Raw genomic sequence first — 26,975 nt, 5'->3', positions numbered from 1 at the left:
CACATACTAAATTTCCTCTAGGGTATATGCCTTAAAGAAAATTACTTGTTCATAGGGTAGCTACCAGTTCAACTTTACAAGATAGTGCCATTTTGTTTCCTCAAACATGGCTTGTGCCATTTTACTATAGTCTACCAACTATGGTCATGAGTTTCCATTATTCCACATAACTGTCAGCACTTGGGATCATCAGACTGTTAATTTTGACAAGTTCAGTACAAATACAATGGCATCCCTTTGCAACCTCAACTTGAATTTGCATTATTACTTCTTAGGTCAAACAGCTTCTTATATGTCAGAACTCATATTTTCTCATCAGTGAAATTCCTCTTCCTGTTATTTGCCCTTTTTTTACACTGGAATCTTTGTCTTTTTCTTATTGATTTGTGCTCTTTATATATTTTGGGCACTAATCCTAGAAGGTTATATGGTTACTCATACCTTCTCCAGGTTCTTTTCTTGATGGGATCTCTTAATTAACAGAAGTCCTTGATTTTTACATAATTTTGACAATTAACATTTTATGAAGAAGAAAAGCAATTATTGAAACCATTTGACTTTGAGACCACTTCTTTCTCAGTCAAGAGACACAACGTGAAAAGCATCAAAAAGGCAGACTGGCAATTACCTTTAAGAGGAAGATAAACAAGTCTCTACATGAAATGGTTTAGGAACTGCTCTATTTGAAAACCTTAATAAAGTAAAAAAGAAAAAGAAAGAAAAATCCCTCCAGCTTTCTACCTCCACAGCTAACCTGTCAATACAGGTTTGCAACAATACTACGAAGGACTGTGGGCTTGAACCCAGGCTGCTCTACCTACATCCCAGCACTACGTGCAGCAAGGGGCGCATGAGACAAACACATGTGAGAAGGTTTACAGTTGTCCAGTCACATCCAAATAGTATTATGGTTGCTGGTACATTCCAAAGCACCTGACACATAGTAGGTTCTCTGTGAATTGAATGTATTCAGGATGAATTACAGCCATAAAGATGGCTGACAGTAGGACCCTTGGGTGGATAGACAAAACATAAGAACTTTCCAGTTAGCAAGCCCTAGACCAGACATACGGTCAACACCTATTTTTAAAAAAAGAACTCATTATGGGTGATTAGGTGGATGCAGAGTGACATGGTGGACCCTGAAAAGTACCCAGGGCTGGGGGTCAGAATCGAAGTTTCTGCCACGAAATCGAACGGTGTGACCTTAATCACTGTAGCTTTTCACGCCTCATGAAAAAATTAAAGTTCCCATGAAGAAGTCACTCCATGTAACTCAAGGTACAAATGCAAACATCATGAACATCAAAGATTTTGCTGATTTTTTAAAAAAATACGAAGTATTTTCATTTCAGTGAACAAGATGTTTTTAGCAACCCATCATACGGAAGAGTAAAATTCTTCTTTCATTAGAAGCACAAATGGGGGGAAAGATAAAAACGGATGATACCAAAAGCACTTCCTCAGAGCTCCCCCATTACTGCCCCTGCCCCATCGATGAGAGAAAACCCATGAGCAGCGAGCAGCGCTGTGGCAGGAGGCCAAGCAAAATGGTAATTAGGGAGGGTGGAGTTCTAGGCCCTCGTCCACAGCCTGGAATGAGAAACACCACTGTCTTTAGTGTGCAAAGTCACACTAAGGAATAAAACTCAGAGTGTGGGTCAGAATTCAAAGTGACCTTAGTAAATTAGAGAAATTACAGAAATAAACCAAAAACCAAATGAAAATATTAAGGCAGTAAACCACAGGAAAAAAAAAATAAGAAAACTCATGTAAATATCAGATGAGGAATGCCCAGCTGTGCACAAGCATGTCAGGAAAAAGAAGAAGAAGAAGAGGAAAAAGAAGAAGAGGAGGAGGAGGAGAGGAAGAAGAAACATCCTTGGAATAATCATAGGTAACAGTATGATTATAAAGACAGCAAGACAGCGACGTGGTTGTAAAAACAAAGACAGTGCCAGGCTCTATGCAGGCAGTCCTCTGAAGACCCTGAGAGGACCAGAACACAGAGGAGCTGCCTCATTGGAGGCTTCAAATTGGGGGTGGGGGGGGAAGGTAGGAATTCACAGAGGGCTCAGAAGAGAAATGTCAAAATGTTTACTTGTTGGCAAGTTTCTGATTCATTCAGTCACCCCAAAATTTGCATTTCTGACAAACTCCCACGTGCTGCTGCTCCAGCAACAACACTAACATGATATTCTCGGGGCGCCTGGGTGGTTCCCTCCATTGAGTGGGCCACTCTTGGTTTTGGTTCAGGTCATGATCTCAGGTCCTGAGACGGAGCCCCACATCAGGGTCCACGCTCAGCATGGAGTCTGCTTGAGACTTTCTCTCCCTCTCCCTCTGTCTTTCCCTTTCTCCTTTCCTCTCTCTCTCTCTGTCTTTCTAAAACAAATAAACAAATCTTTTTAAAAAATAATATGATTTTCTCAATAATAATGTAATTCTCAGTAAGAATACCATTGAGAACCACAGTGTTAGGAGGACAGAGATTAATTCGGCATTCTGAAGGGTTAAGTTTGAAAAAAGGAATACGGGGGAGCATCAGTTAAGTAAAGGATGGACTTCTCTGACAATAGCAACTGAGAAACACAGCTAATAGTCCACTTCAAAAATCTCTTGAAATGTACCAGATTCTTAACTAAATTGGCTATATGTAATCCTATCTGAAAGTAGGGGAATTATTAGCAGTTTCTGACAATTAATGAGACACATCCTGTTTTATCATTTGATGTCCATTATAGACCTACTTTCTAGAGGAAAAAAAATACACAAACATACTCAAAATGTTTTATTCCAATTCAGGAAGTTGATAGGATCCATGAATACCATCTGAGGTCTGAAGTAAGAAACCAATAGAGTTAGCCTTCTCCAGTTCTTCTCCATTTTTAGACACTGTAATTAAAAGTCCTTAAAAAGACTTTTTTTTTTTTATGAAAGAGGAAAATAAGTCCAATTATCCATTTCCCAAGTAAATGAGCCACTCTTGCACAATCAGTGGGTGTTTGGTGTCACCTAGTGGCCATCATAAGAGTTACAGCTCCCTGTTTCTGTTTTTCTTTTTTAAAAATCAAGGCATTTTGAGAAGTCCGTTTCTAAACTTAAATCAAATCTTTTAAAATATAATAATTTCTATTCCTCTTCTTCTAGGAGTTGTCAAACTTCCAATATCACAATTTGCCTTCCCTTAAAACCTCAATGATTTTTATTTTGTACTTCTTTTTTTTTTAAAGATTTTATTTGTTTATTTGACAGACAGAGATCACAAGTAGGCAGAGAGGCAGGGGAGAAAGCAGGCTCCCTGCTGAGCAGAGAGCCCAATGTGGGGCTTGATCCCAGGACCCTGGGATCATGACCTGAGCCGAAGGCAGAGGCTTTAACCCACTGAGCCACCCAGGAGCCCCTTATTTTGTACTTCTAATTGAAATTGTGTCTTGACATAATATACCAAGGAGCTTTTTTTTTTTTTTTGAAAAAGAAAAAAAATATTTATTGCAAATAAAATACCTTACAATTGAAATATGTTATTCTAGATTAGCAAGGAGCTTTTAAAAGTACATTAACTTACGCTGCGTATGTGTGAAGGCCTTTTTAAAAGACTGTAGCGGTATTAGTGAAATATTGGAACCTAGAAATATGGATCCTTGGTTTTCTGTTTCCACAACTTCCCAATTCATTTATTCTTTAATCAAGCATTAATTTTGCATGTTCCCTGTGCCAGCCCTGATCTACGCACAGGAGGGAGAGTGGAGAAGGAAAGAGGCAACGTCTTAAACTTAAATCTTCCACTGTATCTTAAGTTTCTTATTGTGGAATGTCCAGTGGAATAGATCTCTCTTCCATAAGGCTCTGCTTGTATATAGGGTGGCAACAGGAAACTCCATTTCTAGTTTGTATTTTTTTTTTCTAGTTTGTATTTTAAACAAGGATCATCACTCTATCTCTCTTTCTCTCTCTCTCCTCCCTTCCTCCTCCTTCCCCTTCTTGGATAAGACAACCTAATGTAAACAGCCATCACCAATTACACATTGTGCAATTTTTGTCCAGGCTCAGATAAAGTGATGCTTTGATCACTTTGTAAATCCTTCACCCACACTCAAGTTGCAGACACAAGTTGAGAATATCATCAAAAGCACTCTTCTGAAAGCATGTGCACAAATTGTTTCTAAGTGCATAGATAGAAAATCTGTGATTGCACAAACAAGTTCATCACCTGGCTAAGCTGGTCCTCTAATGATAATGGCAATTTCTTCCCTTTGACTTTTTTTCTGAAGCTCAGAGGGTTATCACCCATTGTTAGAATGGGACTATCAAAGTTTTTTAACTTTCTCTCTAACAAAGACACAGCTTCCTACACCTCAATTTACATGATGCTGTGACGCTTCAAGCAATGAGAGATCATGGTGTTCTACTGAGTAAATACCTGGGCATTACAGAATGAGAGGGCGGTGTTCATGTTGGTTCTTTCACCTCTAACAAGAATTCCAGAACTGGGCACACCAGGCAAATATGCAAGAGAGATCCAGCTCACTGCTCTGATCCCTATGCCAATACTTCCAATAAGCAGAAGTTTTCAGCAGTTCCACCTCAGAACAAGGGCAAGAGACTGTCTTCCCCATGATGTCTAAGGCTGTTGTTGAAACTAATATTCAGAACTCACAATTACTTTCTCCATCATCATACAACAACCATCAAGAACACGGGTGATAAATTTTCTACTGCCATGAATATGACAAAGGTGACTACGAACCCTTTTAATACGCAGTCCCATCTAACATTTTAGATGGGGAACAGAGAAATCCTCTTCCCAAGAGCACATAGAAAAATTGAGGGTCAGTACAGCAGTGATTACAAAAATGCTGGAGAATTTAACTGGAGGATATCATTTTTAAATACACTCTTAAAAAATATATATATGTGGCATTTGTACAGACCATCCAGGGGTGGGACCAAGCAGCTGAAGGCTGACACTGTAGCATTAGCCAAGACCTGGCAGGGAGCGCCACACACAGCAGCTGAGATGTTCCCTGGAGAAAATCCTCCTCCGAACACATGCACAAGGCTTCCACCCAGGCAGCCTTCAAAACAAAATACAAGTTCATGATTACAGATGCAAATCTCTCTTTCTTTACTTAACTCAAAATTCAGACCTATGCGTTCTTGCTGCCCTGTCATTCCTTTTAACCCCTCTAGAATCCACACAATTGTCTCTAGGTTCTGATCTCCTTAGCATCTTCCCACTAAGCTCTGGCCTCCAAAGCGTGGAGTCCTTGTTCTGTCAGATTCCCGTCATACTCAACAATCTATTAAAAATGTAATGACTTTTGGGGTGCCTGGGTGGCTCAGTCCTTAAGAGTCTGCCTTCAGCTCAGGTCATGATCCAGGGTCCTGGGATCGAGCCCCACATTCGGCTCCCTGCTCAGCAGGAAGCCTGCTTCTTCCTCTCCCACTCTCCCTGCTTGTGTTCCCTCTCTTGCTGTGTCTCTCTGTGCAATAAATAAATAAAATCTTTCCAGAAAAATGTAATGACTTTTATACAGATAAGTAATGCTTATTTATCATTCTTACTTTTTTTTTAATACCAAAGAGTATACAATGAAAGTAAAACTCCCACTAAACCACCTAGCTCACTCCCAGAGGTAGCCACATTTAGTTTCTTGTAAATCCTTCCAGAATTTTTTGGTCATCTCTATTTTTATACAAAGAAATTTTCTCTAGGGGCACCTGGGTGGCTCAATCAATTAAGTGTCTGACTCTTGATCTCAGCTCAGGTCTTGATCTCATAGTCATGAGTTCGAGCCCCATGTTGGATTCCATGCTGGGCATGGAGCCTACTTTAAAAAAAAAAAAAATCTTTCTATACATATTCTTCTACTACTTGATTTTTTCACTAAAGATACAGCATATACAATTTCCCAACTACATGTACATGTATGCATACTACTTAGAATTCCATTATATGCCATAATTTATTTAGCAATTTTCCTATTGATTGATTCTTTCCTTATTTCTCCTCTTGCTATAATTGATGGTGCTGAGGAATTACACATTTATTTGTATAAAACTGCTGCAAACTATTAGAAGTGGGATTTCTAGGTCAAATGAAAAATAAGGTTTTAGATTTGATGGATATGGCCAAACTTCTCTCCAAAATAATGTTGTACCAGTTTACACTGATACCAGCACTACAGGGCAGCACCTGGTTCTGATGGGTGGAAGTATGATCATTCTAAACAAACACCATGTTTTGCTTAAGTTTGAGAACCAAAAAAGGCCAATGTCACCTGGACTTTCAGATATGTGGCCACCTCTAGTCCACACTAGAGTGTCTACACTTCCAGTGTCTACTGTCCTCAGGTCAAGACTTGGTGGTTCCTACAGTCGCCTCACAAACCCAAGAAGAACATTTTGCTTAGGAGGCATTTCATAGCCCTGCTCTCTCATTAAAAAAAAAAAAAAATCATTGAAGGAAGGGACATGGGAGCATCCAGCCCAAATCCCTTTATCTGTAGAAAATGTACCCAGCTAAGTTACTAACACACTTAGGACCAAAATCCCAATACCTATAGCATTCCACCCAGCCAAGGCCAGACAAATTTTTTCTAAGAATTGGCTTGGCTAAAACTATGGGAAGAGCCTAGACATCCATCAATAGATGAACGGATAAAGATGAATGATACACACACACACACACACACACACACACACACACACACACAGTGGAATATTATGCAGCCATCAAAAATGATATCTTGCCATTGGCAATGATGAGGATGGAACTAGAGGGTATTATGCTAAGTGAAATATGTCAGAGAAAGACAATTATCATATCATATCATATTATCATATCTCTCTAATATGAGGAACTTGAGAAACAGGATGGAGGATCATAAGGGAAGGGAGGGGAAAATCAAACAGGAAGAAACCAGGAAGGAAGACAAATCATAAGAGACTCTTAATCTCAGGAAACAAGCTGAGGGTTGCTGGGGGGTGGTGGGGAGAAGCATGGGATGTCTGGGTGATGGACATTGGGGAGGGTATGTGCTATGGTGAGTGCTGTGAATTGTGTAAGACTGATGAATCACAGACCTATACCCCTGAAGCAAATAATATATCATATATTAATTTAAAAAAAAAAAAGAATTGACTTGGCTAGCACTTCATCAGTGTAAGATTCAGCTCCCATAATTTCCTCTGTACTTTCTGCATCACGGTCAAATTTGAGTTGTCTCAAGTGCAGTAGGGCGCTACCTGAACAGAAACCAAAACCATCACTGGAAGAAAAGGCAGGGCAAATTTCAGTATATCTATCTAAAAGGAGAAAACACTTCACCCAATGCAATCATATTATGCAACTGGCCTCTTATTGCTGGGGTATAGACTCATCTGTGAAATAATTCCAAAATGATAAAAGTTAATGATATTTAGGAAGTTTAAAATAATTCAGATTGGCATAGAAGTCTAAAAAGAGATGAAGGCACCCATGTACTACTTACTTACTTGATCAAATTATGAGCTCTTCGAGATGGAATTATTGAAGACCCAAATTAAATCAGGTTAAGGAATCAAATTAAAATAAAATCACACTTCTGGAATCTGCACAAATTCCTTGATTAAAAAAAGCAAAACCTCATACAGGGGCATGCCAAAGACAAGTTTTAGGAGGAAACAGGGACTGTAGGAGGTCAATCAGCCTTCTCTCTCCTTCCGTCTTTCAGAACGCAACTGATTTCTTACCTTTTACAGTAGATTACATTAAAAAGAGAGAAAGAGATCTGTCTCATTTGCTTGACTTACCGAAGTTCTCAGTTACTGCCAAAACAGTGACTGTGGATGTGAAGACCAGGGTGGAAGAGGCCCACCCCCTTGTGTGGTCGTACCCTCTTACTGGGTACTCCCCAGCAGGAAGGGGTGGGACCACACAATGGAGAACCGTGTGGTTGCCAGAGACACCCGCACAGGGTGACATCCCAATAAAAATGTCAACGTTTTCAGCTCCTGAGACCTGGGCCACCACAAAGGTTAAGACATCATCAGTCTGAGAAATAGACAATAACTGTGGGGTGAAGGCATTGCTGTACCCAATGACTCCCATCCTGTATGAAAGTCCATCTACCTCGATGACCAGGCCCCCAGAGCCATTTCCTGCAGGAACAATGCACTGGATGAACTTGGAGCTGATGCTCACTGTCAGGCAGGCCTGCTGTCCAATGAAGACTAGTGTGCTGTTCTCTCCGCGCAGAGCTGTGCCCTCCATGGACAAGAGGCTTCCACCATGGATGCTGAAATTCTTGGGGAAATAATGAGACACTTCAGGCAAAATGTGGAAGTGCCTGGAAACATTACCAAAACAAGCATATCCAATTCTTGTATGAAAAACGGATACATGGTGGAGTCCTGGGGTCAAGTCACTTATCCAGCATGCCACATGGCTTGCATTAAAAAAAGTTACAACACAGGGAAGGTGATTATCCACAAACACCATTGGCTCTTCTGTTGTGATGTCTAACTTCTGACCCCTTATCAGCACCATGGTCAGAGACCCACTGATAGTGGTCAAGGAGTCCACGATGGGAGTTGTTTCTTCCTGCAAGAAAAGAGTGCAAAGGCCCTGACACTCACTAGGTAGCCCATTCACCAAGACTGTGACATTCAGGGTGAAGGAAGCATTAGGCAAGGGGGCGTCCACTCGGTTAATCTGGCAGAGGACTGTCTGGTCTCCCAAGCTCAAAATCACACAAGTAAATGGACCCGAAAGGTGCACTTGAACTGACCTCTTCCTAGAGTTGAGAGCCAGCCCCCTCACCGTGAGTACGGTCCCGCCACAAGCAGACCCATGTGTCGGCAAGATGGCCATTATCTGGGGTGTTATCACAAATTGTTGGGGCACAGCAGACATGTTAGCAAACCCCATCTGCTTTTGACGTACTTGGAGAGGATAGGTTCCCGCCTCCAAACTGTGAAGAGGAAAGGAGCACCCAGACAGGCTCATGTTGCTCCATAAAGACTGCATCTCCAGATCACAGTCTAAGACCCCCAGCAGGATCACTGAGTTGGGGAGGTTATTTCCTTCCACGGAAAGCTTCAGGCTGCTATTGGTCATTTCTCCTCGCACGGCAGTGACCACTGGTGTCCTTGCTGCTTCATACATGAAAGTAAAGCCCTTCCCCACCAGGCTGTGTAAGGGTCCTCGGGCAAAGGACACATTGCCAGCCCAGACCCCCACGGGGGCTGGGACAGCGGGAACATCTGCTTCGGGCAGCAGAGCTGTGGGTGGGGTCTCACACCAGATGACAGTGTCTGTTGAGTTCACGACGTCACAGGTCCGATTACCCACAAGCACCCACACCAGATCGGGGTCCCTGCTGAACCCTATTCCTGAGATGGTGAGGATGGTTCCACCTAAATCATGAACATCGAAAAGAACACTTACAAGTTGATATTCAGAATGAGGAACTCAAGGCACCTGTGCAAACCCCAGGGCAGTTTAAGTGGAAGGTGGGGTGTTGAAACCTCAGCAACTTCCACTCACCCCAATAATGTTAAATTTGTGATCATTTCAGCAGGTGTTAGATGGACTACAATTCACATAATAGTAAAACAATGTAAATTGTTATATAGGGGAAAGATGCTTACAATACTTCAGATGAAATTTTCAAATATATTTCTAGATCCTAGAAGCCACTTCTATCAATTTAGACACTAACGAAAAATCTCATTTCTGGAAGTGTTCTTGTCACTGCTATGTTCCCTGGCATGTTAATCTGTAATAATATGTAGGGAGAGTATATGTGTAACATCTATGTTAATGGAAAATCAAATTCCTTAGTCTTCTTGTCATTTGCCATATGATGATCTCACATATTCCCCATTATTCTATATGTTATGATGTAGAGTGTTCTGTATATATTCAACGTAGGCACTGATAAAAAATGTAATTTCTTGAAGTATGACATTTATCTTCTATATTATTCTATTTGATAGTTGAATGGTCTGTGTATTATGTAGGCTTATGTCTGTGTGTGTGCATGTGCATGTTTTGAGACATCTCAAGAGCCATTGAAATATCGAAACATTCTTGTGATCCTGCTGCTCTATACCTAGACTTTGTCTCTCTAGCTGAGGGACACTCAAGCCCCATCTTCAGGACAGGGGCTAGAGCAAGATACCTCATATCATGACCAAACCTGCAGTCTAGGTAAACAGCTTTAAAAAGGATTTTACTATACTCCAAAAGGATAAAGCTCTATTGCACACATTACCGCAATGGTGATCTACATGCAGATCTACAGCTTTCCATTTTTTTCTAAAAATGACCAGTTTTCCAGATTTTCCTGTCTTGTCTTTATGTCTCCCATATTGACATTTGTGTTTCTAACTCCTTGTGGGTCCTTCATCTGCACCCTCAGAGGAAAGGGGAGACATGAGACTCATTCTTTCTCTCCTTCCGCCTCCAGGATCTAAAGGGATAACCTGGGATGCTCTTCCCCTTGTTTTTCTAATATCCTCTAGAGATGTGCTATCCACTGGATGTTTCAGCCTCTTTTCATCAGAAAAACAAAACTGGGCACATCTTCTTATCATAAAAACTCATTCATTTCCTGAGCTCATGGGAGCTCACCGGTTTCCACACTCTTCAAAGTACATCACTCAGTTCCCAGAGCACAGGGAAAGTTCCTCTCCCTGCTGCCCCATCTCTGGTCTCACTGGTTCAAATCCAAGAAGAAAACCTAAATATCCAGCGAGCAGGCCTGCCGAATAAATGATACAAGAGACTCTCACCCAGAAGGGACCCGCAGCAAGGCTCAATGCTGAAAACTTCTGTGACATACTGGATGTGAAGATCAACCCTGCAGAGAATGGGGAGATGGTTATAAAATAACTGAGTCATAAAGAGAGAAAGGGAGGAGCAAGAGAGACAGACCCGGGTATCAGGGAGAGAAGCACAGATACAGGGAGCAGTGATAGAGAGCCGGTGTGAATGGCATCACCTCACAGAGGAATAAAAGAAGGACACCGTGGGGAGAAGATGTTGTGTGGGACATTTTCCTGGGCCAACACCTTGTGGTGGCATTAGCCCCATACAGTTTAGCTAACTTTCTGGAATGAGGAGAGGGAACTTCTGGAGAAATACAAGGCAGAGGGACTTTGGGGCAAAGAGGATCTGAGCATAGCTTGGACAATAATTTTAAGTCATTTATTCAAAGCCCTAGACACAATCTTATTAAAGGTCTTCTTTAGTCACAGACTCTAATTAAAGCATAGAATAGTCCCCCAATACATATAAATGCTCACTCCACCCCACCTTGACCAAAAGCCATGACATCCTAGTTCCAGTAAGTTCTCTCTTTCCCAACTAATAAGCCTAAACATTGCCCTTGGAGTGGTCTTGAGAGTGAATCATCCTGTAGGGTCTCTAAGATTTCTTCAACCTGTAGGACTCCCATGTGTTTATCTCCTGACTTCAAAAGAGGGGGGAAAGCGAAGACCTAACTCAAAGCCAGAATTCCTCAAATGAATCACTAGACCATGCAAGAGACCTCAAATGAATGGCAAGCCTCCACCTTACCGTCGTGAGCAAATGCTGACCCCATTGATGGAGACAGAGATTCTGTGGAGGCCAGGGGGCAGCGGGGGCAGCACCACCTCCAGGCTGTGGGGCATCTGCACACAAGCTGGAGCCAGAGTGTCCTGAACGTGAACTTCCACATCCAAATCAGAGTAGTTTCCCAGAAGTGCCATTCTGATGGAAAGGGTCTCACCTCCTACGTTGAAAAGAATCCATTAGCCTCCAGCATGGGTTTGTGGCCTCAACCGCTTATGCAGTCTAAACCTATCTTTCGGGATGAACTACACAGCCAGCCCTGTGCACACCACCCTAACTGAGCACTTCAATACCAGCTGAATCATTTCCATAAAGCTTCGAGCAGCTCCTAAGATCACAGAGCCACTGACCAGGATCTCAAGGCATAAAAAGCAAAATTGTCTGGTCAATCATACACCAGAGGCACTAACTTAACTCCATGCAAAAGCAAATCAAGATGCAAAGACAAATCAAGGGGTGGTTTGGGGGGCTGATGGTCTTCACAACCAGCAGCCAGCACCCCAAGTTTTTTAAAGATGTATTTATTTATTTTTGAGAGAGACAGAGAGAGTGTGTGCACAGGTGTGTGCCTGAGCAGTGGGAGGGGCAGAGGGAGAGGGAGAGAGAGAACTGTGAGCACACTCCCTACTGAGTATGGAGCCTGACTCAGGGCTCAATCTTGGGACCCTAAGATCATGACTTGAGCCAAAACCAAAAATCGGGCACTTAGATGACAGAGCCACCCAGGCGCCACCCCCCTCAAGTCCTTTCCTTTAACTTCTTCTTCTTTCCTTCCGAGTGGAGTCTAAAGCTATACTTGGGGTATATTGAACTCCTTAATAATGCTGTATAGGAGTACAGCTCCACAGTGCACTGACCACTTACACACATGCCATCCCATTTCGCCTTCATGCTGTCCTCATGGCATACGAAGAGCAGGGAGGAGCACTGGCATTTAGCTTTTGAGGAAATAAAGGTCCAGCCACCAATATTTAATAGCTACTTAAGGGAAATATCAAGGCCTAAGCCCAGTTCTTATATTTCAATACATTTGCAGTTAAATTAGCAACTTTACTAAAATGCCATGTGTGCTATTGACCCTTGAATTCAATTCCTTTTACCTTAAATAGTTATTGAGTACCATGAAGAAGACGTCACAAAGGGCAGAAAAATAAGTTAAACATAGACCAGGCCATTGAAGAGACCTCAATGGTAGTAAAAGAGGTATTAAAAGAGCTTCAATACAAGACACACTCTAAGAGGTGAAAATCAAGTGGTGGGCTTGTTCCAGCCACAGCAACATTCTGAATATCAAGAAAGACTTTATGGGCAAGATGGTGCTTGAAATTCTATATGAAAAATAAATCACAAGAGGAAATGATAAACAATAGGGGGTTTACAATTCAATTCTAAAAAGTTCACACTTTAATCTAAAATCTTTTGTATCAGTTTCTCATTTAATCATCCAGTATCCATGGCTTGGAGAGAAGGAAAGAGAATTGAGTGACTCTCTGGAAGACCCGATACATGTACATAGTCAGGGACTCTATGGGACTAGGTCAAGTTGATGGTGGGTGTATGGCTGAAGACCAAGAAAGCAATCCTAAGGGGTCTTTACCTAATTCAGTAGGCAGCAGAGACCTCCAAAGGTTTCTAAGCAAGAAAAGGATGGAACTGAAGCGTTCTTGCAGTCTGTTAGATTAACTAGAAAGAGAGGGGAGAAGAAATCTAATCTTCAGATAAGAGCCAGAAACCAAGCATGCAATGGCAAGAATGGAAATAAATACACATACCTCTCCTGTGTCTCAAAGAGACGCAACTCAGGCTAAAGCATCTCTAAAACACCTTTAGCAGCTAACATTTGAGAACTACAGAGCTGGCCATTACATAACAGCACAACCAATCAGGTGAGGAGGAGAAGAGGCTACTTGAAAGAGAAAAGTCAAAGACAAAGGTTCTGGGGTGTTGGGAAGACTGATTCTACATTCAGATCCTTGCTCCACCATTTTCTACTCATGTGAGTTTGGATGACTCACTTTGGGTTCTCAAAGCCTTGGATTTTTCATCAGCAAGACGGTAACAAAACCCACCTTGCTGTAAGGATTAAGTTAGACAACCTAGGACAGTCTCTCGCACAGTACATCATTCAAAAGCCCTCCATTAACTTCATTTTCTGTCTTGCTGCATGCCCTCTTTACTTCTTCATGTCTCCCCAACTTCATTTCTACTATGAAGTTTGAAGCTTCAGTGTAGTGACTTTGAAGGATTTCAGGGTTGAGCAAGAAAAAAAGACATGACCATGAGGAGGCAGGAACACAAAAAAATGAGCTTTATATGGGTGGTCCTTTGACAGGTTTGCATGGCTACCAAAATCTCACAGCATGAGACCTTCCAGAGACAACAATAGGAGACCACTACCCAGAAGGGTAGGAAGGCCAGGGAACTTCCCAGGGAGGAGAGAGGGTTATGAGTTTAGATGACATCACTTAGCAATAGTCTCTGGCTTGGAGATCTCCAAAGGGCATCAGTAGCTTAGAGTCTTTTACAACCCTCAAGTTTATCTTATGTGTTGCTGGGAGATGTTAGATATAGTTTTTCAGAGTATGCAAAATGGCAGGCTCTAACTAAAAATCTGGGGTTTTATTGCATGGGACTTTATTTTAAATAACTGGTTATGTAAAAATTTGAGTTTGATGTTGGCATGTTTTTGAGCAAATGGGTCTCAGCTTGCTATCAAGAAGGAAACAATATAGGGCCAATATACACAGGACATCTTTGGCTTATCTATATAACACTCAGTATCTAGCAGAATGATGCTACTCAACAAAGCATTTGTTTAGTACTTACTCCATGTTGGTTCCTAGGTTCAAACTTTTACCTACTTTACCTCCAGTTTTCACAGTAATCTTGAAAGTATTATTCCCACCTAGCAGTTACAGACACTAAAGACAGAGGAAGTTAACTATCTTGGCCAAGGAGTGGTTGAGCTTGGAGTCATTCAGATCCAGCACTGCCCAACCACAAAAACCACACACGTGGTTCTCTACATCAGATCCTTCCTCCCCCTGCCCCTTTCTCCCCTCCTCTCTTTCTTCAATTTCCTCTTGGCTTCACTGTTATCATCAACATTCTCATTTCCTGGGTGGAGATTTATAGCATTCCAACTTTCAAAGGAGACTTTCCCAGTAGGCTGTCACTCTTTGAGGATTTTATAACATGTTCTACTTTATTCTGCCTGTAGAAAGATTTAAATGTGAGTGGAAATTCTGAAAATCATGCATCATGTTGTATACATCAAAAACATAAACTCCTTAGTTTCTTGGTTCTTGGCCAATTGTCAAGCTAATCCTAGATGCCTCTGGGGCACTGATATAATGTACTAATTCTTTTCATCATAGACAGGAAATTGTACTAAAAGCCAAAATCACTGAAATCTGAATAGAACACAGAACTCCCTCTTCTCTTTCCTATTTCATTAGGAAGAATCCATACCACTAAGGAATTTTACATACTTTGGCCGTATGAGGCAACAAATTCTTCTTTTGCACTAACTGAGCTGAATACTACTGAGAAGCTAAAGGATACTCCCCTTTATTTACGTCCTCTTGAGCAATGGAAAATGAAAATAGTACCAGAAAAATTGAGTCCAGTCTTTTTCTTTGGGAAATGTGTTGGCCTTTTGTAATAAATCCTTAGATATGGCTGCCATAAACTCTGTTATCTGGCATTCAATTAATCAGAAAGGCATGTTACCTGGTACTTTTCCAAACCGGTATGGTATGACATAATAATAAATTGTTGTAAGTCCATCCTGTCATATTATCTGAGTTATCAATGGAAGATTAAATTGTTTCAAGTCATTCTATGCTAAACGAGTCCTTCTTTTTATACAAAGTATGTCTCAAGGAATAAGAATGAGAGAACATCTTACTCTCTAATCATATCAAATAGCTACTACCATAGAACCTGATGCAAAAAAAATTATATTTTACAATAAACTAAGAGTGGTTAAGTGCTTAAAATCTGCAACCAGACTGCTTGGGTTCAAATCACAACTCTGTTACTTATTAACGGTAACATCTTAGATGAGTTATTTCAGTTCCCTGTTCCTTAGTTTCTTCGCTTATAAACTGAGGATAATAATCCTGTAAATTAGTGGCAGGGATTAAAGTCTACTACATGTCTATGCTATCATTAGCACAGAGTAGGTGCTCAATAAATATATTTTGAATTGTTACTTTGAATTCTCATGTCATTTTCCATGATGGAAATGGTCCCAATTTTACAGAGGAAATAATAAAGAGATTTACTCCATGATAGCTAAAATGAAAATAGCAGTGTTCCAGTTTTCTGCAAAATAATTTCCATTCAAAATATAATGCTATCCTGCAAAGAAGACATCCAGATGGCCAACAGACACATGAAAAAGTGCTCCATATCACTCGGTATCAGGGAAATACAAATCAAAACCACAATGAGATACCACCTCACACCAGTCAGAATGGCTAAAATTAACAAGTCAGGAAATGACAGATGCTGGCGAGGATGCGGAGAAAGGGGAACCCTCCTACACGGTTGGTGGGAATGCAAGCTGGTGCAACCACTCTGGAAAACAGCATGGAGGTTCCTCAAAATGTTGAAAATAGAACTACCCTATGACCCAGCAATTGCACTGCTGGGTATTTACCCTAAAGATACAAACGTAGTGATCCGAAGGGGCACGTGCACCCGAATGTTTATAGCAGCAATGTCTACAATAGCCAAACTATGGAAAGAACCTAGATGTCCATCAACAGATGAATGGATAAAGAAGATGTGGTATATATATACAATGGAATACTATGCAGCCATCAAAAGAAATGAAATCTTGCCATTTGCAACAACGTGGATGGAACTAGAGGGTATCATGCTTAGCGAAATAAGTCAATCAGAGAAAGACAACTATCATATGATCTCCCTGATATGAGGGAGAGGAGATGCAACATGGGGGGTTAATGTGGTAGGAGAAGAGTAAATGAAACAAGTTGGGATTGGGAGGGAGACAAACCATAAGTGACTCTTAATCTCACAAAACAAACTGAGGGTTGCTGGGCAGAGGGGGGTTGGGGGGGGGGTTATGGACATTGGGTAGGGTATGTGCTATGGTGAGTGCTGTGAAGTGTGTAAACGTGGAGATTCACAGACCTGTACCCCTGGGGGAAAAATATATATATATATATGTTTATAAAAAATAAAATTATAAAAAAATAAAAAATAAAAAAAAATATAATGCTATCTTCAATATAATTAAGAGGCCATTGTTTGCTGTCTTTATAGGATCAATAGTCTAAAAATAAAAAGATGCTGCAGTATCATGTATTTTACCTGCTATGTTGCTCCTGTTTCTGCTCAGAGAAATGATCACTGGATTTAAAGAGGAATCGTATGTAAATGCCATGGGAAGAACTGCAGAATGGTCCCCTGTAATCACAGTCAAATTCACAATGGGTCCATCTTTCCCCTGAAAAACCAGTTTTTAAAATAAAACCTCTGTAAATAAGACTGACTTGAGAGAAGTCCATATAGAATTAGTTTAAAAAGTTCATTATAAGAAAATTATTTTTTTAAGTATATTGCTAATTTCAAGTCTCTGACTCACTCTCTTTCCCTTTCTCACATACTTACACATACACACATTGACAATTACTTAGAATAGGCAAGTATGGTTTCCAACTGATTAAAGAGTAAATAAGAATGATTTGCAATTAATACACCAGTTGGTTCTGTTAAAAAAAAAAAGGCAATTTCAAATAAATCTATACCTAGCTAAACTATCTATCAAGTTTGAGAATACTTTTAGATATGGAAAAACACAGAAAACTTCCCTCCCACATATTCTTTCCTAGGATATTTATTAAAGCTATGGTCTCATAAACAACAGCCAAAAAAAAAAAAAAAAAGATATGAACTCCAAAAGATAGTGAATCCCCAGAACAGCAACCAAGGGAAGTGATAGGATGAAATGTGTAGAATAAACCAAGAAAACACCAAGTTAGGTTGAAGCAGGAGAACAGCTTCAAGGAAAAAGAGTAATTGATGTGATAGATTTTTTTTTAAGATAGAAGTTTTTTATTATGAGGAAAACATATTAAGAAAAAGAATTAGAAACTCTTTGAAAAAAACTCTTTGAAAAAAAGAAAAAAAATTACCTGATTCTGCCCACATCATTAAAATAGTTGTAACAATGTAAACATAGTTTATTGATTTAATAAAGAAACAGTACTGCAACTATATTCAAAATAATTAAAAGTAGTTGTTTCAAAAAAAGGAACTTGGAGAAGGGCACAGAGGGGCAGGAGAGCAGGATCGTTTTACTATTTTAATCATTTTACTTTTAATCTCTGCATGTATAATTGGACCAAAACTTAAAAAGTTTGTTTTTTAATGTTTATTCTCCCTAGCAAAAGAAATCTGAACCATGCAAATTTTACCAAAAGAAATTTTAGATAACTGGATACTACATATCAGAACTTTGGAATTTAGATTCATTTATCCTGAGAAAAGTAAATATGCTCCAAAATGTAGTTCGATGATCAAATTTCTGCTGTTTAAAATAGGATATTTTGAAAATTATCTTAATGTCCAATAATAGGGAAGAGTTAAACTACCTTACAACTACATATTGGAATTCCATACAGTTTTTATGTAAATGTGAACATTTCACAATATTTTAACAACTGAATAAGAAAAATGTGAGGTCAGCAATGAAAGATGATTCTGAAATTTCTCTTCCAAGGGTCTTTATTTGTTCAGTAAACAGTCATCCTTCAGGGTCATGAATGTGCTGAGAATGTTCATGATACTGAACTGTGAATAGATAGTTCACCTTCCACTGTGAGCATGACTCTCACCAACAACACCATGGAAGAACATGGACTCAAATCTCCTAGTGGGCTATGAAACAGCACTAACTGAAAAAGAAACAGAAAGCTAAGGGACTTGTTTTTAAGGGAAAAGAGAAGCAGAAGGGAATAATTAGGAAGATATTTTATAGGAACCATACATTCTAGAAATTTCTAAGTCCTGCCATTCATATCCATCCCAGAAAACAAAATTGCTAGTGTAAACTATTTGCTTAAGAGGGAAATGAGATGATAATATATGTAAGTTTTGCAAATCAATATCCAGGATATACACTAGATAAATTCATTTATTCTGCAGCATTATTATTCATTGAGAGTAGGAACTGGGACTGCATTGTTGTCTTCTTTTAAAAGAAGTCAACTGATGTTAATTGCAAGCCCCATTGGTGGAGTCAGCCTCCCACTTTATTGCAACATAGGCAATATAAACAATATTAGCATACTCTCATGATGAAAAGGTCATGTTAGTTAATTAAGTTCTAAGAAAAGATTCATGAAAACCTTCACACTACATGTTAATAATGGCCACTAACCCAGAGAGGAGATTCCACTTACTCTGGGTGGAACTTTGCATTGAACTCTTTGTGAATTGCTTCTGGTGCTATCGATGGCACAAGACCGAGATCCAAATAACACCAGGCTCACATCTTCCAAACCAGAGCCTTGGATGGTGGCCCAGAGCCCTCCTGCAATAAAAAAAAAATATTCAGATGGAATGAAGAGCCATACAGTAGACAAAAATTAATTATCCACAGAAGAGATAAAGTGAAATTAAAATATGAAGCCCCTTAGTCAAAAGATAACTCCTACTCAAACTGCAGAAAAAGATTGATGCTAAATATATAAACTACTATATAAACAGAGAGAAATGGTGAGTAGAGGGCAGAGAGAAGGAGTAACACATCCTGGGGATATTTAATAATAAAACATAGATAAATATTGCCAAGAGTCAGTGAAGTAAAGTAGATGGTCTCTGAAAACTCTTCCTGCTTTAGAGTTTTAAATATCATCCCTGCCAATCCTATAGAACTTATTCTCTTTCTGAGAAATCAAGTATAAGAGAGCATAATGGTACAAAGAGCTGGGGCCCAGAGTCAGGGCCACAAATCATGAGGCCACTTAAAGCAGATCATTTGTAGCACTGTCCCTGAGTTCACTGGTTCTCACTCCCTCATCTTTGAATCACAGCTTTAGACCTTCCAGCTTCATGATTTGATACCACACATACTAGCTTCTAGTCTCCATGATGCTGTAGAGGTGGCTGATATCACCACCCACCACCATCAGGATTTCTATACTAATCACTGGAGAGCAAACACAGAAACTTCTGTCTCCTTGCTGCAGACATTGGTAGGAAGAGGTATGGCACCAATCATAGTGATCTTATGCCACACATTTGGAGGACCAGCACTTGATCAAGCTAATGAACAGAAGACCCACTTATTCTTCCTGAGGGCAATGATTCCAGTCTGCCATCTCCCCAGAAGGGGATATAAGAGAGGCACAGAAACCACCAAATAGACCTTGAGAGTGGGAAGTGGGTACAGGAACAAGGTTATATTGCCCAGGCATGTTAGGGTGAGACAGCAGAACTTACCCAACCTGATGAACATCTATCAGGAGAATATGACTAGGTAGAGTTTACCCTGAAGTTAAATATATGATTTTGCCCTAAAGAGGCAGAGCAAGCCCACAATAGTCTTCAGAGGTAGAGAATAAAATTGAAGACAAGACATCCAAATGGCCAACAGACACATGAAAAAGTGCTCAAATCACTTGGCATCAGAGAAATACAAATCGAAACCACAATGAGATACCACCTCACACCAGTCAGAACTGCTAAAATTAACATGTCAGAAAAAGACAGATGCTGGCAAGGATGCAGAGAAAGGGGATCCCTCCTACACTGTTGGTGGGAATGCAAGCTGGTGCAGCCACTCTGGAAAATAGTATGGATGTTCCTCAAAACATTGAAAATAGAACTACCCTACAACCTAGCAATTATACTAGTAGGATTTACCCCAAAGATACAAATGTGGTGATCCAAAGGGGCACCTATACCCCGATGTTTACAGCAGCAATGTCCACAATAGCCAAACTATGGAAAGATCCCAGATGTCCATCAACAGATGAATGGATAAGGAAGATGTGGTGTGTGTGTGTGTGTGTGTGTGTGTGTGTAATGGAATATTACATAGCCATCAAAAAATGAAATCTTGCCATTTGCAATGACGTGGATGGAACTAGAGAGTATCATGCTACGTGAAAAAAGTCAATTAGAAAAAAACAATTGTCATATGATCTCACTGATAGGAAGAATTTAAGAAACAAGGCAGAGGCTCATAGGGGAGGAGAGAAAAAAAATGAAACAAGACAAAACCAGAGAGGGAGACAAACCATAAGAGACTCTTAATCTCAGGAAACAAACTGAGAGTTGCTGGAGGGGAGGGTGGTCGGGGGATGGGGTTGCTGGGTGATGGATGTTGGGCAGGGTATGCGTTGTGGTGACCACAGCGTATTGTGTAAGACTGATGATTCACAGACCTGTACCCCTGAAACAAATAATACATTATATGATAATAATTTTAAAAATGAATTACAAAAATAGTAAAGAAATAGACAAACACATAAAGGGCTTATATCCACAATATATCCACAATATATTTTTTTATAGTTCTTAAAATCAGTAAGAAAGAAAAATAATCCAACTGAAAAAAAGAGGGCTAAGGAGATGGACAGGTGACTGAAAAGAAAATGCAATGCCTCTTAAACTTATGAAAAGATATTTAATTTGTCTCTTAGCAAATTAAATGCAAAGTAAAACTACAATGAAATGTTATTTTTCTTCCATAAAATGAGCAAATATCAAAAAGTTTGGTAACACACTGTGTTGGTAAGATGGGATAAGTATATAGTCATATATATTGCTACACAGAGAATAAACTATAAAACCTCTAAAGAGGATATTTTGGTATTATCAAAATTTTAAATGTACATAACCTCTTGACTCAGCAATTCTACTTCTAAGAAGTTACATTATTTTGTCCACATATATGTAAGGATAAAAGCAATACGATCATTTCAATAGACACAGAAAACTATCTGGCAAAGCACAGCTCAATTTATGATAAAAACCCTCAACAAAGTAGGTTTAGAGGGTACATACCTCAACATAATAAAGAGCTTATATGAGAAACCTACAGCTAACATCATCATTACTAAAAAGCTAAGAGCTTTTCCTGTAAGGTCAAGAGCAAGACAGGGATGTCCACTCTTGCAATTTTTATTCAACATAGTACTGGAAGTCCTAGCCACAGCAACAAGACAAGAGAAAGGAATAAAAAAGGCATCCAAATTGGCAAGGAAAAAAATAAAACATTCACTATTTGCAGATGATATGATACTATATGTAGAAAATGTTAGACCCCACCTAAAAAATACTGAAACTGATAAATGAATTCAGTAAAGTTGCAGGATAAAAAATCATGTACAGAAATCCATTGCATTTCTATACACTAATAATGAAGTAACAGAAAGAGAATTTTTTTAAAAAAATCCCATCTACAATTGCTCCAAAATTAATAAAATAAATTTAACCAAATAGGAGAAAAATATATACTCTGAAAACATAAAATACTGATGAAACAAACTGAAATGGAAGAGATTATGCTGAGTGAAATAAGTCAAGCAGAGAGAGTCAATTATCATATGGTTTCACTTATTTGGGGAGCATAACAAATAGCATGGAGGACATGGGGAGTTAGGAGAAGGGAGTTGGGGGAAATTGGAAGGGGAGGTGAACAATGAGAGACTATGGACTCTGAAAAACAATCTGAAGGGTTTGAAGAGGTGGCGGGGTGGGAGGTTGGGGGAACCAGGTGGTGGGTATTAGAGAGTGCACGGATTGCATGGAGCACTGGGTGTGGTACAAAAACAATGAATATTGTTATGCTGAAAATAAATAGAAAAAAATGATTAAAAAAAAAAAAAGAAACTGAAATGATGCAAACAAACAGAAAGACAGTCCATGCTCATGGTGGGTATTAAGGAGGGCATGTGTTGCAAGGAGCACTGGGTATTGTACATAAACAATGAATCTTGGAACATTGCATCAAAAACTAATGATGTATTTTATGGCGACTAACATAACACAATAAAAAAATTGTTGAAACACCTATACTACACAAAGCAATATACAGATTTAATGCAATCCATATCAAAATACCAAAAGCATTTTCACAGAACTTCAACAAATGATCCTAAAATTTGTATGGAATGACGGAAGACCCTGAACAGCCAAAGCAATTTTGAAAAAGAAAAAGTAAACTCGAAGTATCACAGTTCTAGACTTCAAGTCATATTGCAAAGTTGTAGTAATCAAAACAATATGGTACTAGCATAAAAACAGACAGAAAGATCAATGGAACAGAATAGAAATCCAGAAATAAACCCGCAATTATATGGTTAATTAGTCTTTAAAAAATGACAAGAATATGCAATGGGGAAAAGGCAGTTTCTTCCACAAATGGTGTTAGGAAAACCAGACAACTACATGGAAAAGAATGAAACTGGACCACTCACTTACAGCACTCACTTACAGCATACACAAAATAAACTCAAAATGGATTAGGGACCAAAATGGGAGACCTGAAACCACAAAATTCCTAGAAGAGAGAACAGGCAGTCATTTCTTTGACATTGGCTATAACATCTTTCCAGATGTTTCCTGAAGGAAACAAAAGCAAAATAAACTATTAGGGTTACATCAAAATAAAAAGCTTCTGTATAGCAAGAAGCAACTAACAAAACTAAAAAAAACAACCTACTGAATGGGAGAAGGTATTTGCAAATGACATATCTGATAAGGATTAGTATCCAAAATACATAAGGAACTTATACAGGGGCACCTGGGTGGCTCAGTGGGTTAAGCCACTGCCTTCGGCTCAGGTCATGATCTCAGGGTCCTGGGATCAAGCCCCATATCAAGCACTCTGCTAAGCGGGGATACTGCTTCCCCCTCTCTCTCTGCCTGCCTGTCTGCCTATTTGTGATCTCTGTCTATCAAATAAATACATAAAATCTTTAAAAAAAAATTATACAACTCACATCATAAAGCAAATAATCTAATTTAAAAATGGGCAAAAGATATGAACAGACATTCTTCCAAAGAAGACATACAGACAGCCAACAGACACATGAAAAGATGCTGAACACCTCTCATCATCAGGGAAATGCAAACCAACTCATACCTGTCAGAATGGCTATAGTCAAAAACTCAAGAAACAAGTGTTCATGAGGATGTGGAGAAAAGAGAACCTTCATGCATTATTGATGGGAATGCAAAATTGGTGCAGCTACTGTGGAAAATAGTATATAGGTTCCTCAAAAATTAAAAATATACATTACCTACAATCTAGTAATCACACTACTGAGTATTTACCCAAAGAATATGAAAACACTAATTCAAAGGGATACATGCACCCCTATGCTTATTGCAGTATTATTTACTATAGTAAAATTATGGAAGTAACCCAAGTGTCTATCAATGGATAAAGATGTGAGATAGATAGATAGATATCTCAGGATATTATTCAGCCATAAAAAATGAAATCTTACCATTTACAACAACATGGACAGAGCTAAAGAGTATATTCCTAAGTGAAATAAGCCAGTCAGAGAAAGTCAAATACCATATGATTTCACTCATGTACAGTATTTAAGAAACAAAACAAATGAACAAAGGAGAAAAAAGATAAATCAAAAAGCAGTCTCAACTATAGAAAATAAACAGTGACCAGAGGGGAGATGGGTGGGGGAATGAGTGAAATAGGTAAAGGGGATTAAGAGTATACTTATCATGATGAACACTGAGTAATATATATAATTGTTGAATCATTGTGTTTTACATCTGAAAGTAATTCAATACTGCATGTTAACTACATGAGAATTAAAATTTTAAAAAAAAATAAAAAACAACTTTTGTCCTCTAAAAGAATAATATCAAGAAAATAAAAAGACAACCTACAGAATAGGAAAAATACTTGCAACTCATATATCTGATAAGAGACTCCTATCCATAATATATAAAGAACACTGACAATTCAATAATAAAGGGACAAATAACCCAATTTTTTAAATGGTCAAAGGATTTGAATAAGCATTTCTCCAAAGATACACAAATGGTTAATAAGGACATGAAAAGATGTTCAACATCATTAGTCATTTGGAAAATCAAAATCACAATGATAATAGGTTCCAATTCAAGACGGCACTTTAAGAAGACTCTAAGCTCACCTCTTCCACAGAACAGAGCAAATTACATCTCTTAGTAAAACAATTCCTCCTGAAGAAGAACTGAGAGCAAAGTGAAGAGCTATTAAACAACCAAAGAGAGAGAATGGCAAGAGAACAGAAAGAGATATAGAAAGACAGTAACAAGACCTCCACCCCAACACCGCAAATGGCTGGGGACGAGGAATACTGAAAAACCAGGAACGGTTTTGTGTCTCTGGGGACACAGAAAAACCTGCAGTTTAAAAGAACAACTAGCATATAAGAGACAACACTAAAACTCTGCCAAGTGGTTGGTGCCAGAAAGTTCTTCAGATCACAGAGACTGGAGAAGGACACATCTCACCTTCCCACCCCACAATAAAAGCCTAGACCAGAGTAGGGTCCAGACAACATAGCTGGAATCTTCCGCCACCTTGGCGAGCTTGTGACTTCAGCCAGCCCAGGGTCCGTGAGCCAGTGCCAGTCATCCTGTGGTGCTGGGGCACAGAAACCAGCTGTGGATTTGGGGGCGGGGGGGTGTTTTAATTTATACTGTTTTATTGTACTTTTACTTTGGAAAAGTTGTCTTATTTTGTTGTTTTGTTCTTTCTTATTCTTTTTTCTTCTTCCATTTTATTTTTTTTATTTTTTATTTTTTTAATTTTATTATTACTTGTTTCTTCATTCTTTCTGTAAAAAGTCATGGTTTAGAAGAGTAACTAGCATATATGTCCACAGCTCCTGTCAGCAAAACTCCAAGCACATACAGTCTGCGTAAGGGGTGTCATACCCAACTCCGCAGAGAAGTAACCATTTTGCCTAATCCCTAGAAACAAACATAGAAAGTCATCCAAAATGGGAAGACAGAGGAACAAGTCCCAACAGAAAGAACAAGAAAAAAATGCAGTAAAAAATTAAGTGAAACCCAGATAAGTAATATGCCTGATAAAGAATTTAAAGTAATGATCATAAAGATACTCACTGCACTAGAGAAAAGAATGGAAAAACTCAGTGCGAGTTTCAGTAAAGAAATAGAATATATTTTTAAAACCAATCAAAGTTGGATACAATAACTGAAATTTTAAAAAATCCACTAGGGGGAATCAACAGATTACAGGATGCAGAAGAATGTATCAGTGATCTGGAAGACAAGGTCATGGAAATTTCAGCTCAGGTCATGATCTCAAGGTCCAGGGATCAAGCCCCATGTCAGGCTCTACACTCAGCAGAGAGTCTGCCTGAGGATTCTCTCTCTCTCCCTCTCCCCCCACTCCTCCCCCTCCCACACTCTCTCCCTCTGTTAAAAACAAAAAAACAAAAAAACCCTTTCAAGTGTGCTTCTGCATATGGGCAAGTGGTGATTTCGAATGTTATTGATTACATTACTTTATGTGTTCATTACATATAAAGCTATTCTGTAAATTCTTTGTGGTAGGCCTCAACCTGGTCCTCTTTAAACTCTCCATAGCAGCATTTCTCAAACTGTACTATTCCTAGAAATTGCCTAAGGATGCTGTTAAAGTGCAAATTGATTCAGGAGGTCTGGGGTAGAGCCTGAGACTGTGTTTCTAACTAGCTCCCAGACGATGCAGATACCTCTGGTCCAAAACCATGCTTTGGAGCCAAGATCTTTGGCATTGAGCACGGGCTTTATAATGATGATTGATTGGTTGATTGACTGATTGATTGACACTGGTTGCTACTAGGTAGGTGGCAGGGCAGAGGAAGGGTTAATAGGTAGTTAGAAAAGTAGGAGCTAGAGCCTCTCTCTGCCTCCTTCCCTTTCTCCTCAGTCTTACTAAAAGCTCACCTGCACCCACCAGACACTAGCCCTCCTTGGAGTTTTCCATCTTTTACTGAAGTATTGAAGGATGAAGCAAATTCTCCCGGACAGATCCCTGCACTATGGACAGATTCCCGGTGCAGCACATCGAGAGAGTGACCAACTCACCCCGCTTTGCCTGGGACCTTCCAGAGTTTCAGCACCAAAAGTTCCACAACCTCATTTTAAAACTGAAAGTCTCATGTCCTTGGAAACCCTCAGCCCCAAGAAAACAGGAGAGTTGCCCGCCCCCGCCCGCCTGTGCAAAGCACTCTGCAGAGGGGAAATGAGGATGACAAGGTGGGCGCTCGAGGTCTGCACAATCCAGTTGGTGGGGGGTGGAGAGGAGCTGGAGCAGCTTAGTGTGGCCTGAACTGCAAAAGCCAACCTTCTC

General features: G+C 39.5%; 1 protein-coding gene across 1 annotated transcript in view; it reads right to left on the bottom strand.

Moving 5' to 3' along the window:
• PKHD1 (PKHD1 ciliary IPT domain containing fibrocystin/polyductin) overlaps nt 1-26,975 on the bottom strand; it is a 443,932-nt gene that overhangs the window by 367,558 nt on the left and 49,399 nt on the right. The window contains exons 28-33 of the mRNA XM_032864542.1: nt 19,042-19,172; nt 16,949-17,084; nt 11,570-11,765; nt 10,783-10,850; nt 7,798-9,402; nt 4,935-5,078 (exon numbers count right to left, since the gene is read on the bottom strand). Coding sequence (XP_032720433.1) covers nt 4,935-5,078; nt 7,798-9,402; nt 10,783-10,850; nt 11,570-11,765; nt 16,949-17,084; nt 19,042-19,172 — 2,280 coding nt within the window. The remainder of the gene's footprint in view (nt 1-4,934; nt 5,079-7,797; nt 9,403-10,782; nt 10,851-11,569; nt 11,766-16,948; nt 17,085-19,041; nt 19,173-26,975) is intronic.

This window comes from Lontra canadensis, unplaced genomic scaffold, assembly GCF_010015895.1.
Source record: "Lontra canadensis isolate GAN:19392208 unplaced genomic scaffold, GSC_riverotter_1.0 scaffold27, whole genome shotgun sequence".
Taxonomy (NCBI): domain Eukaryota; kingdom Metazoa; phylum Chordata; class Mammalia; order Carnivora; family Mustelidae; genus Lontra; species Lontra canadensis.
The sequence above is the reverse complement of the archived record's forward strand: the minus strand, read 5'-3'. Positions and strand labels throughout refer to the sequence as shown.